General features: G+C 45.7%; 2 protein-coding genes across 2 annotated transcripts in view; both read right to left on the bottom strand.

Annotated features, from left to right (window-relative positions):
• Positions 1–12,460, bottom strand: part of scube1 (signal peptide, CUB domain, EGF-like 1) — an 87,437-nt gene that overhangs the window by 29,036 nt on the left and 45,941 nt on the right. Inside the window, exons 5-7 of the mRNA XM_084161125.1 lie at positions 11,964–12,118; positions 11,102–11,155; positions 6,275–6,364 (exon numbers count right to left, since the gene is read on the bottom strand). Coding sequence (XP_084017251.1) covers positions 6,275–6,364; positions 11,102–11,155; positions 11,964–12,118 — 299 coding nt within the window. The remainder of the gene's footprint in view (positions 1–6,274; positions 6,365–11,101; positions 11,156–11,963; positions 12,119–12,460) is intronic.
• Positions 1–12,460, bottom strand: part of mpped1 (metallophosphoesterase domain containing 1) — a gene marked incomplete at its 3' end in the record, with an annotated part of 90,653 nt that overhangs the window by 76,999 nt on the left and 1,194 nt on the right. The window lies entirely within an intron of this gene.

Here is a 12,460-nt window from a genome sequence, read left to right as displayed (position 1 = left end):
ATACTGCTGAGGACGGTGAAACTGTACACTGTTATTAGAAAGTGGATCAATAATAGGCTACTATATTTAATAAAGAAAAGTTTCAGAATAACTATTTGGGTCTGGCAGGCTTCTGATATTTCCTGGAAAAGACTCAGTTGAATGTGCTTAGTTAACGGGATAGTTTGGGATTTTGACAATGAAGCCCTTTATCTACTTCCCCAAACTCGTGGATACCATTTTTATGTCTCTGCGTCCTGTATGAAGGAAGTTAGAGGTAGTTTTGAGAGCAATGCTAACTAGCTTAGCACAAAGACTGGAAGTCTTTGGGTACAGCTAGTGATAATGCTAGTTAGCATTGGCTCGCGAAACTACCTCTAACTTTCTTCATACTGGACACAGAGACATAAAAATGGTATCCACGAGTTCAGCCAAAATCCCAAACTATCCCTTTAAAGGTGACAGAAGACGCTGAAATGGCTCTGGCTATTTGGACATGGACATGTATGCAAATGAGAGATGGTGCACTTGTCTCTCTGGAACCTATTCCCAGCTCATTAAATGCAAAGAGGTTCTGTGCTTGCCTTAAGGGAGGAGGGAAGAGGATAAACACTTTTAGACTGGCTAGCTAACATGTCTGGCTTTAGAGGTCACAGCATTAGCATAATACTGTCAATGAGTGCAGTGTCACGGACTGACGGCATCTCATCAGCGGGCTGATCCAACATGGCCGTCTGTTTGCAGCAAAAGCAAATTGCAGGTGGGTGCTGTGAGAGCCAGCATGGTCGCAAGTTTCTACCACCACAGAGAAGCTGTCATTGCCAAAATGGCTCTACTTTAATGAGGCTACTGGTGTGTTTCATAGACATGCAGATAACTTTTTGGGATACTGAACCTAATTCCTAGAAAAGTAAAACACAGAGGGAATAGGGGAAGGCGATATACTCTATCTCCATGGTACACTAGATGACCAAAAGGATGTGGACACCTGCTCGTCGAACATCTCATTCCAAAATCATGGTCATTAATATGGAGTTGGTCCCCCCTTTGCTGCTATAACACTCTTCTGGGAAGGCTTTCAACTAGATGTTGGAACATTGCTGCGGGGACTTGCTTCCATTCAGCCACAAGAGCATTAGTGAGGTTGGGCACTGATGTTGGGCGATTAGGCCTGGCTCGCAGTTGGCATTCCAAATTATCCCAAAGATGTTCGATGGGGTTGAGGTCAGGGCTCTGTGCAGGCCAGTCAAGTTATTCCACACCGATCTCGACAAACCATTTCTGTATGGACCTCGCTTTGTGCACGGGGGCATTGTCATGCTGAAACAGGTAGCTTTACACCACTCCAGCCGACGCTTGGCATTGCACATGGTGATCTTAGGCTTGTGTGCGGCTGCTCTGCCATGGAAACCCATTTCATGAAGCTCTCGACTAACAGTTATTGTGCTGGTATTGCTTCCAGAGGCAGTTTGGAACTCTGTAGTGAGTGTTGCAACCGAAGACAGACAATTTGTACGCACTTCAGCACTCGGAGGTCCCGTTCTGTGAGCTTGTGTGGCCTAGCACTTCGCATCTGAGCCGTTGTTGCTCCTAGACGTTTACACTTCACAATAACACCAATTACAGCAGCTCTAGCAGGGCAGAAATTTGACGAACTGACTTGTTGGAAAGGTGGCATTCTATGACGGTGCCACGTTGAAAGTCACTGAGCTCTTCAGTAAGGCCATTCTACTGCCAATGTTAGGCTATGGAGATTGCATGGCTGTGTGCTCGATTTTATACACCTGTCAGCAACAAGTGTGGCTGAAATAGCCAAATCTACTAATTTGAAGGGGTGTCCACATACTTTTTTATATATAGTGTAGCTTGTCTGATGGGTGCTGTAGGGTACGGCAGCAGACCCCTGCAAACTTTCCACTCAGGTGTGTGTGTGTGTGTGTGTGTGCGTGTGTGTGCATGAGTATGTGCGTTGTTGTGTGTGTATGGGGCTGTTAATGGGTCAGAGTGATTTATACTACTGAAAGCAATGGGCCCTATCATTAGCGTGAGTCCTGCTCAGAGCCCCTCTCCTGCTCTGACGAGCCAGGCCCGCCCACCCCCAGGGCAAGGCTGCACACAGGAACACAGACCCGCCGCCCGCCCAAACACACTGTGATTGATGTACTGGACATGCCCAACCTACCCCCGAACAGCCCCTCTGAACCCCCTTCCCTCTTCCTCCCCTCTCCTACCCCTGCATGTTTCTGTCTCATGCACACTGTATGCTATGACTGTAAGGACAATATTTCTAACCATCCTCCCTAGTTAATGACTGTCTGACAGCTGTCTTTCCGCCTCTATCACGGGAAAAAAAAAACTGACCCTGATCCAGCATTACAACTATGCTACAAAGGCTAACACTCTTCTATTCACAGCCATCCATTCTGCTTCCCTGTGTCTCAATCTTATTGGCTCTAGTCAACGTGCTGAAGCTGACAAGAGGAAGAGGGACAGGGTAACACCTCTTTTTTGGAAAAGGGAGTGGGGGTTTGGGGGAGTTTCTGGGGGAGACATTCTGGGGGAGATTGGTGGTTGGAGGTATCTGTTCAAGGGAACCAGCTCTCATTTCCGTGGTGACAGATTAAGATGACTTGTCTGTCTTGTTTGTGTGAGCAGCGGCAGCAGGGCCAGTTGTGTGTTGGCTGAGAGCCAGTACAAATCAACAGAGACACCCCTGACTTGCCCACCCAATACCCCCATCATCACACCCCTCCATCTCTGTCTCTCTGTCTCTCTGTCTCTCTCTCTCTCTCCCTCCTCTCATCCATCTCTAAGATACCTGCCATGCTCACACATGCTCTGGGCAGACTGACTTACCTGCTCTGCTGACGTCAGGAGTGGAGAGATAGACAGTGGGTGTATACACACACACACACCCCCACACACACACACACACCCCCACACACACACACACCCACACACACACACACCCACACCCACACACACACACACACACACACACGTCCCTCATACTCCTCACACACAGACATGCTGACCAGTCAAATCTCCATGCAGGCCCTTCCCTTCTCTCTCTCTCTCTCTCTCTCTCTCTCTCAGTAAGACACACATCTTCTCTCAGAGAGGACACATGTTCTATTGATTAAGAGGGAGTCATGAGAAAAGAGGAGTGGTTGTGCTTTATTAAGCACCATGCCAAGTCCCATCAACCCGCCACACGGATACTGACTGAGCTGTAGGGGCACGATCGTCTTTCAGCAGGGCCTAGCTAACAGGATCCCCCTTCACTGTGTCATGGGCACCTAAACCAGCTGTCAGCGCTGCCCCGGTCCTGCAATCACGCTATCCACACACACATGCCAATCTCAGCCCATCTGTCCTAGGTGAGTGGTTTATTTGGACTCTTCAGCAGCCGAGGTCAGTGTAGCTATAGCACCACCATGTCTCTCTCTCTCTCTCTCTCTCTATCTCTCTCCCTCTCTCTCTCTCTCTCTCTCTCTCTCCCTCTCTCTCTCTCTATCTCTCTCCCTCTCTCTCTCTCTCCCTCTCTCTCTCTCTCCCTCTCTCTCTCTCTCTCTATATCTCTCCCTCTCTCTCTCTATCTCTCCCTCTCTCTCTCGCTCTCTCTCTCTCTCTCTCTCTCTCTCTCTCTCTCTCTCTCTCTCTCACACCCAGTGTCCAACATTTTTCAATTCCTAAATTAGTAGAACTTTGAAATGCCCTGGCTTTTTCTGTGCTGGAACTTTAACTTTCTTCACTCATTCCTCTCGCTCTCTCTATCAGGCTTTTTCTCCATACTATTTTTCATTATAGCCCAGGTTCCAGTTTAATCTGTCTTGATCAATCTGGGCTCCAGTGCTATTGGCCAAGGCCTACAGCAGCAGCAGACGTACAGAGAGAGAGAGTCAGGAACGCTGTGTGTCAAAGCAGGCAGACGAATGGAGCACAGTGTCAAATCTAACATGCTGTTGCCGGACAGACCAGGCCAGTTCAGGGCTGTTCTAAACACTTCCATAGTCTCCTCCTATACTATAGTAATACCTACAGTAGATCTATTCTCCCCTGCTTAAAATAATTTGCCTTCCATTGCTTTCAATTATAATTTGGACTAATGACCTGCCTGGAAATAATCAAGTGAGATGAATCTAGTGAAAATGAGATTTCTGAGATGACAATGGTAATCAGACTAATCAGACCTGTAGAGTATTAAAAATACCTGAAAATTAAAAAGTTAGGATAAAAACATCTCAATAACACAGGTCATATAGAGCGGGCTAAAAACATAAATCATGGTGAGAGACAGAGATATCAAATGTGAGATGGGGGTTATAGAAAACATGGAGGATACAGTGTTGGAATGAAGGGGAGGAGCATCAACAGTGACATCATCAGGTATGAAAACAACAGGACTGAGTCAGGCAGGGAGAAATTCTTAAACTGAGGAAAGATGAGAAGGATGGAAAAGTTAACATTTAGAGGAGATAGGTGGAGTTTTGTTATATACAATCAACCCCCAACCTCACCCCCCACACCACCCCACCCTGAACCAATGACCCCCCCCCCCCCCACCCATTTACTGGCCAAAGTCGTCACCTGTTGAAGTAAGATCTGCCTCTGTATGGGAGAAACCTACAGGCACCAATACATCACAGTAACAGCACATACAAGCTCAGGATGTACATTGTACTGGATCCATTTCTGCCTTTGAAAACTAAATAATAAAATAAAGGAAACAGATCCATAAGAAACCAAGAGGGAAATGCTGCTCCGAGGCTCCAAAGTCTCAGGAAGTGCAGTATTAGTTAGATATTAGTGGGGGTTCACCCGTTTAGTCTGGTTTAGTGGTTAGTCCAGATTAGTTGAGATATTTCCAATAAAGGGAGAAATATTGAAACCACACTTAAACAGTCAGGTAGAACTTTACAGGACAGGGGTTCGAGGTCTGAAAGAGGGAAAAGGAAGGAACACAGGGACAGACTATGTACAGAATGGTGTTATCTAGGAGTTTATTGGCATACGTTGTCTGAGATCCATGTTGTTTGTCATTTCTCACCAACTCTGTGGATTGATTTTCGTTCAACGGTCAGTCACTACTGTTGAAGGGATGTATCTTCCTCCACTGAGTCGGGAAAGGGTTAACTATTCATGCTTTTATTCATTTGTGTATTCATTCAATTTGTTTTATACTAATTGACTGAGTCATCCATTGATGAATCCATTGATGAACCTACAGTGTAGATACAGTATCTGGAGCCTGTCTCTCATCGACAGTGTAGGGTGGCAGTCTGAAATGGGAAGATGGCGATGGGCACATGGTAATAATACATTGTTACGGGCCCTCTGAAAGACATCCCTTGAGTAGTAAGGTTCCAGATATGTTGGTACTGCAAGGGTCAGGCTAGAACTCATAACTGGCCAAGGAGAATGAAATGGAAATGATGCTATAGGAGGGATGGGAAGTTATAGGTAACCAATATTAAAGACTTAGGTGTCTATTCAATCAAAACCGCTATCTGGAAGTAGGCAAGGCAAGCACTGCAGTAGAGTTTATTGAATAAATGAATCCAAAAGTACATTCTCACAACATAAAATTGATGATTTGTCTTCCAGATGGTGGATTTGATTGAAGAAGCCCTATGTCATCCATTTCTGCTAAACATGTGTATGTGACAAATACAATTTGATTTGATTATAGGCAAAGAGACTCTGCAGATAGAGACTCTTCAAAGATACTAGCTGAGATGTTCTCCATGACAATGACAAAGATATAATGGGAGGTATCTGGAACGGCTCCTCGTGTACTGTTCCCTCCAAGCCATGAGTATCATCATGGGAGAGGAAGGAAGAACTGAGGGTGTTTAAAATATTACAGGAACCTTTTCGCCTTAATAGTGAACATGAAACCATGTAACAATGGTCAAGTCCCAAGTTCTTCAAGACCTTTTTCGTTGACCATAAACGTTCCTTTATGTCCAAAGACTCTGTAGTACTTGAGCAGTGGTGCCCAACCATGTCAGTCTAATCTTTGGAGTGATGAGTAGCTGCCTACAAGAGTAACTGTTAGTTACTGTGGGAACTCTAGAGAACATGGATCTTCTGCCGAGACGGGAGATGGGGAGAGGTGGGAGCAGGGTTGGAGAAGTTTACCAACAGACTTGGACCTTGAGGGTGGACATAGAGGGCACCAAGGACTTTCATTAAAAAATAAAATTAAAATAAAAAATAAAGAGAGAGAGTAAAGGGGGGATACAAGCACAAGCGCCATGGCAACACATAGAAAGAGGAAGAAAAGAGTTACCCATAAGTAGCCGCCGTTTCACCCGCTTGTCCACATCAGCTACTGACGTGGCATTGAACTCAGAGCTCTCAATTGCAGCCTCATCTCTCTCTAAAACACAAGTGACAAGGGGACAAACAGTGAGCAGTAAGGTTAATTAGAAGCCCAATGTCCACCGCCTGCTGCCGCCCGAGACGTCAAGTCAAGTCAGCCCCTCTTGGCGTTTGAGCAAAACCAAAGCCAAGAAGCAAGAAGCCATGAAAAGGCGCCAAATCCCTGTTAGAGTGTTAATCCCAAAAACAAATCCAAAAGTCCCAGATAGCAAAAAAAACGAAAATAAGTTTCAATCAGAATCAGTCTTTTAGCTTAAAAAAAAGAAGCGGGATGAGGGTAAGGGTTGGGGTAGGGGACAATTGGAAAAAATAGAAGTTCAAATAAAAAGATAATTTAGGGGGGGTGTGGGGGAGTTTGTTGACGTTGATGTTGTAGCCGTTGCTGTTTCTGTCTTCCATATCAAATGGCCACACACTCTCAGCAATGATTCCCTCACATCCAAAAAGGAGGAAGAGGGGGAGGAGGAAAGGGAGGAGGAGTAGAGGGAAGGATGAGCAAACATGTTCAAGACAAGCTGCATGAGTGTGGGTAAGAAGCAGGGGGGGGGGGGGGTGAGGATGACAACAGAAGAGGGGGAAAGGGTGACGAGAAAGGGTAAGGACAAGAGGCTATACAAGCCACCAGATCAGACAGACACTACAGAGGGAGAGACTCCAAGGACTTCAGAATGACAAAATGAAAGAAAGAAAGAAAGAAAGAAAGGGAAGAGGGAGAGAAAAAGAGAAGAAGAAGAGAGGAGGAACACACATCAATAAATGGGGTTGGAGACTAGTGGAGGGGGGAGCGATGGAGAGGGCATGCATAGAGGAGAGGAGAAGGAGGTAGTCTGGGGGCAGCGCTGGTTGCCTGTTTGTCTATGGAACACATCACAACTGGCTTTAACAGTCAACGCAGGAAACCATGTTCCCAAGCCAGGCGGTGGGCGGATGGAGGGAGGGGTGAGAAGGGAGAGGGGAAAGGTTGGGGATGGGGTTACGGTTAAGATGAACATGCAGATATGCAGCTGAGCAAACGCAGATATGCATCAGCAAACGCTGTGTTAGAATGGAGGTGAGGAGCGCTACTGGGACTTGGGAAGAGAGGGAGTCTTTCACTGGGACATCAGAGTCATTAGGCTCTGAATGAGCATCTCTCTCTGAAGCACTGAATGGGGGGGCAGGCCAGGGCACTGCCACTCAGTACAATGGAACTAGGACTGTCTTTGATGTACAAAGTCCTATGGAGGGGGATTTTGGGTGAGGAGGGAGGAAGGGGTAACTAAAGCCCCCCCCTGGTCACCCCTGGCTTGGCCCGTTACTGGTCTTTCTCAGGCGGCTAGTTTGGGAAGGTTTGGTAGACAAAGTGAAGGACTCTCTGAAGCAGTGTTCACAAATGAATGGAGGCTTTCTGGCTCTCAACTAACGTTAGGTGTGTGTGTGCATGTGTGTGTGCGCATGTGCATGTATGTGTGTGTCTGTGTGTTTGTGCATTTGTGTGTGTATGGGTGACTGTGAAATTATGTGCTGGTGTATGGATGTGAGTGCTTGTGAGTGTGTGCATGCTTGAGTGTGAGGGTGTGTGTGCACGTGTGTATGAGCGTGTGAAAGTGGGTGTGGGTGAGTGGGTGAGGAGGAGGAGGAGGAGGAGGAGAAGAGAGGACTCCAGGACACTCCTAAGGGGCTAAGGAACCAGCAGTTCTAAGGTCCCTTTAGAGGAGGCCTTCTGAGGGGTTTAGAGAGAGAGCAGAACTTACACAGGACATAATCACTGACGGGAGGGAGGAATGAATCCATAGCAGTACACTACAGCTAAGAGGAGAACAGTAACTATAACCAGTAACGATGCACTGTAAGAAAACAGGAGGACAAGAGTTGGTTGCTATTAATGTAACTTCAATTCAAGGAAGGGGAAAAATGAAAGAAAAAAAAAACCATAGCAAGAACAAAAAGGAAATCAAACGGAAAATGCAGAACAGTAGGATCTCCCATGCAGCCAGACAGACAGAAACACAGACAGGCAGAAGGGTTGTGTAGATTAGTGACAGAGGTATGGTGAGGACAGACGGACGTACAGACGGACGGACGAGCTGACAGACACGGAGAGTGTGTCAGACTGAGAATGCATGCGGCTGGCTGGGATGACGGCATGGCGGAGGCAGATGTGTTATTGAGAAACAGGCAGGGGTACTGGTGCCTGACTCTACAGGTGGATGAGGGAGGAGGTGCTGATGGGTGGGGGGTGGGGGTGGGTGACATGGGTTTTGGGGGTTGCCAGAGTAACAGGATTTTGTTTGCTTGTTGAGGCCATTGTACTGTACTGTTAGGGGGGGGGGGGGGGGTTTGGAGCGATGTTTGTTTTGGGTTTGGGTGGGTAGCTCTATGTAATGTTAGATCAGGCTGCAACTGAGATGTTCACTCTAATCCTGTATCATTGTATATTAGTTCCCCCCAAGAGTCTTTAATAAACTTTAATTTAATTCCCTTTTTAATCTTAATTCCTTTGAGGTAAGGATTTAACCCTTAGTGAATTGAATTTGAACATGGATGCTCAGACAAGACAGGCAATCAGTAACTATCACCAGAAAGCAGGAGGAGGAGGTAGGTAGGAAGAGGAGGAGGAGGAGGAGGAAGAGGAGGAGCACTAGAGACAGCGCTACACAAAGGTGGGTCAAAGGTGGGCCCAGTGACAGAGCAGTTGGGACACTCAGACCACAGACACAGAGGGGCGTTTCCTCTCGCCATAGAGAAAAAGACACGGGACAGAGGGAGAAGGAGAACAGGGTTTCTCTCTTTCTTTCATTCTTTCAGAGGTTTTCCTCTTCTTTCGTAGTGGATTTCGTTGCTCCTCGCATGGCTGGAAAGGAAAAGGTTATGGGCACAAAATGAAGGCAGTTCTGTGAGATTCTGTGAGAACACAGCATTGATGATACTGTACAGTAGAGATCTGTTTGTGGGGAGAGAGAGAGGGCTTTTCCAGTGTTCTAGCACAGCAGGAATGACAACACACAGAAAAAGGGTTTATTTGTGACATGACAGAAGACCTGTGTGTGTGTGTGTGTGTGTGGTGTGTGTGTGTGTTTTAATTTCAGTTAGAAAAGGTATTGCAGGGATCATCAACTAGATTCAGCCACAGCCTATTTTTTCATGCGTGGATGGTCGGGGGGGGTGGTACATAATTACAAATAATTTGTAGACTGCAAATTGACCGCAAGAAGCCCAAACAGATATAATATTTGACCAAAAACCAATAATTTCAAACCTTGCTTACATTTGTATACGATCACGTCTATTATGTGTGGGAAAACTTGGCAACAGATTTGCTAAATTAAAATCACTTGGAGCTGATTTCCTGGTGTTTTTACTGTCTTATGTCCAACAATGAAAATAAATAAATAATAATCATATTTTGTCTGCTCAGAAAACTTGTAGGGCCAAATAAAACCACCCGCGGGACAAATTCGGCCTGCGGGCCTCCAGTTGGGGAACCCTGAGGTATTGTGTTCAGTGTCTTGCCTAATCACAGATGCATCTGACCTTAGTCAACTCCAGAAATAGTTTAACTCATTCTGGGGACATATGTACAGACTTTGACTAACTGGTATAATGTAACACAAATAAAAAATAGTTTGTGTATCTGCCAATCTGCTTTAGCTTGCCATGGATTTTGCAACTCGGTGTGATAAACCTTGTTTAGGAGCTATGGAGAAACAAGGGAGTCTGTAAATCACTATCTCGTTATGGACAGACAGACAGACACCGCCAGGCTCCCTTCGGAACGCCCCGGGAACGTTCAGGAACATCTCTGTGCACCCAAAAAACACTGGAGTAATAAAAAAAAAGTAAAGCCAGAAAAAATACGATTTGGTACGTCCAAGCTTCCAAACATCCGAGCCAAATGTGGGACTGGGGTCCGTTGGAAGGAAGGCGAAGAAAAATAATCATGAAAAACTTTTTCACTTACTTGGAACCTCTCATTTATATTCTGCAAATTCCCCCAGAAAAAAAATTCATGAACATTTCCTCTCTGTTCGGCTTCGGCGCCGCCATAGCCACGGGATACGGCCACATTGACAGCCGGGCGTAAAAGTTTGCCATTTGGCAAACGGTGGCATGCGGGCCTGGCGTCTCTCTGGCATGTGTTATGCTGACTTTTCTGGGGTAATGAAGATGATGAATGTGTTTTTCAACTTCTGAGACGTTTCAACTATTCATTTTCCAGTTTCCAACAGAGCCCTACCTAGCGATCTAACCCCAAAACACCCTCTATTACTCCTCTCACTCCTTAACACTCTACTACTACACTGGCTACTTTGTCTGCAGTCAAAGTGTGTGCTTGTCTGTGAGTGTGTATACAGGTACAGGTGTATTTGTGTGATTGAAAGAGAAAGAGAAAGAGAGAGAGAGAGAGAGAGAGAGAGAGAGAGAGAGAGAGAGAGAGAGAGAGAGAGAGAGAGAGAGAGAGAGAGAGAAAGAGAGAGAGAGAGAGAGAGAGAGAGAGAGAGAGAGAGAGAGAGAGAGAGAGAGAGAGAGAGAGAGAGACAGACAGTAATAGAGAGACATAAAGGAAAGAGACACTGAATGATCATACAACTCCCCTCTATGACATTGCAAATCAGCTATTTTCAACATGCACTGGAAGCTGGTTGTTTTGAATACACATTTAGATGGGGTGAATTCTTTACTCCCTCTTCTCCCCATGCCACGATCTCCATAAACAGGGTGAGCAGTCTTCAGGCCCCAGACAGGAAATAATCACCATCGTCATCGTGAAACTCCGGGCGACATTTTCGTGGTGCAACAGAGCACAGATCTGTGCAAAAAATACTGTAAATGTATTATAATCTGGCAGCAGGATTACAAATTGTTGAAGAAAAATGTATATTTGAATCACACTGCCAGATTATAATGAGGTTTACGGTATTTTCACACAGATTTGTGCTCTTTTGCACAGCGAAAATGTCGCCCTCCATCTCTATTCAATTACTCACAGCTTCAAGTTACTCATATGACTTTGTGTATATTTTCAAGAAAAAAGGAAACATTTGAATGCACTTTAAGGTTGGTTGATTATCTAGAAAATGTAAATGTGTCACTGCGCTCTCTCTAACGCTCTCTCACTCTTTCTCTCTCTTTCTCTCTCTCGCTCTCTCTCTCTTTCTGAATGTATCAGTGGTTCAATCTCTCCCCCTCTGTCTTTTGTTGAGTGTTTAAATAAGATGAGGCCCGGGTAGGGAGAGAGGGCTCAGGGGTGAAGTTAACTCATCCCAAAGCCCTTCTCACCAGTTTATCTCACACATCTATAAAATCTACTGCAAAACAGATGAGAGATAACAGAGCTTTAAGAGTAATATGTTCTCTAATGTGAGATATATCATTTGAGAGTATTGAGGAAGTTGATTGCTCGAACAAAAGTGTATGATCTGTGTGTCAATTTAGAGTCTACACTGTTTTGTAAGGTATATAAATTGAGGGGAATGTGTGCCTCTCTCTCTCTCTCTCTCTCTGTGTGTGTGTGTGTGTGTGTGTGTGCGCGTGTGTGTGTGCCTGTATGTATGTATGTGTGTGTGTTTGTGGCAGAAATTATTCAAACAGATGAAGTACAGTCTGTTGTCACTTACCGATGCAGGTCTTGCTGTCTGAGTGTAGGGCGTACTTCTGGTGACAGCCACACACCGGCCCCACATCCGTATCGTCACACATGTGCTGGCAGCCTCCGTTCCCATAGTTACACGTCACTGGCAACATACAAGGATTGTAAGGGAGCGGTATAGACCTACAAACACACACACACACACACACACACACACACACACACACACACACACACACACACACACACACACACACACACACACACACACACACACACACACACACACACACACACACACACACACACACACCCTGACTATGTACTCAAATACCTTACACCAAAAAGAGCAATCTGTTTTTAAGTGCTTGGGCAGACATTAATTCAATGTGTGCTGCTTCCTATGATCTTCAGACACAGTCCCCCAACAATAACAGTGAGAAGGCCCCAGAGTACATTCCTAATGTAGGGTAATAAAGTAGCAGAATGTGAGCCGTGACCGGAGCCGGCCTCCCTCTGTTCCCT

Source organism: Coregonus lavaretus (genome assembly GCF_964263955.1).
Source record: "Coregonus lavaretus genome assembly, chromosome: 5".
Classification (NCBI taxonomy): Eukaryota; Metazoa; Chordata; class Actinopteri; order Salmoniformes; family Salmonidae; genus Coregonus; species Coregonus lavaretus.
This window is presented reverse-complemented; position numbering and strand designations above follow the sequence as displayed.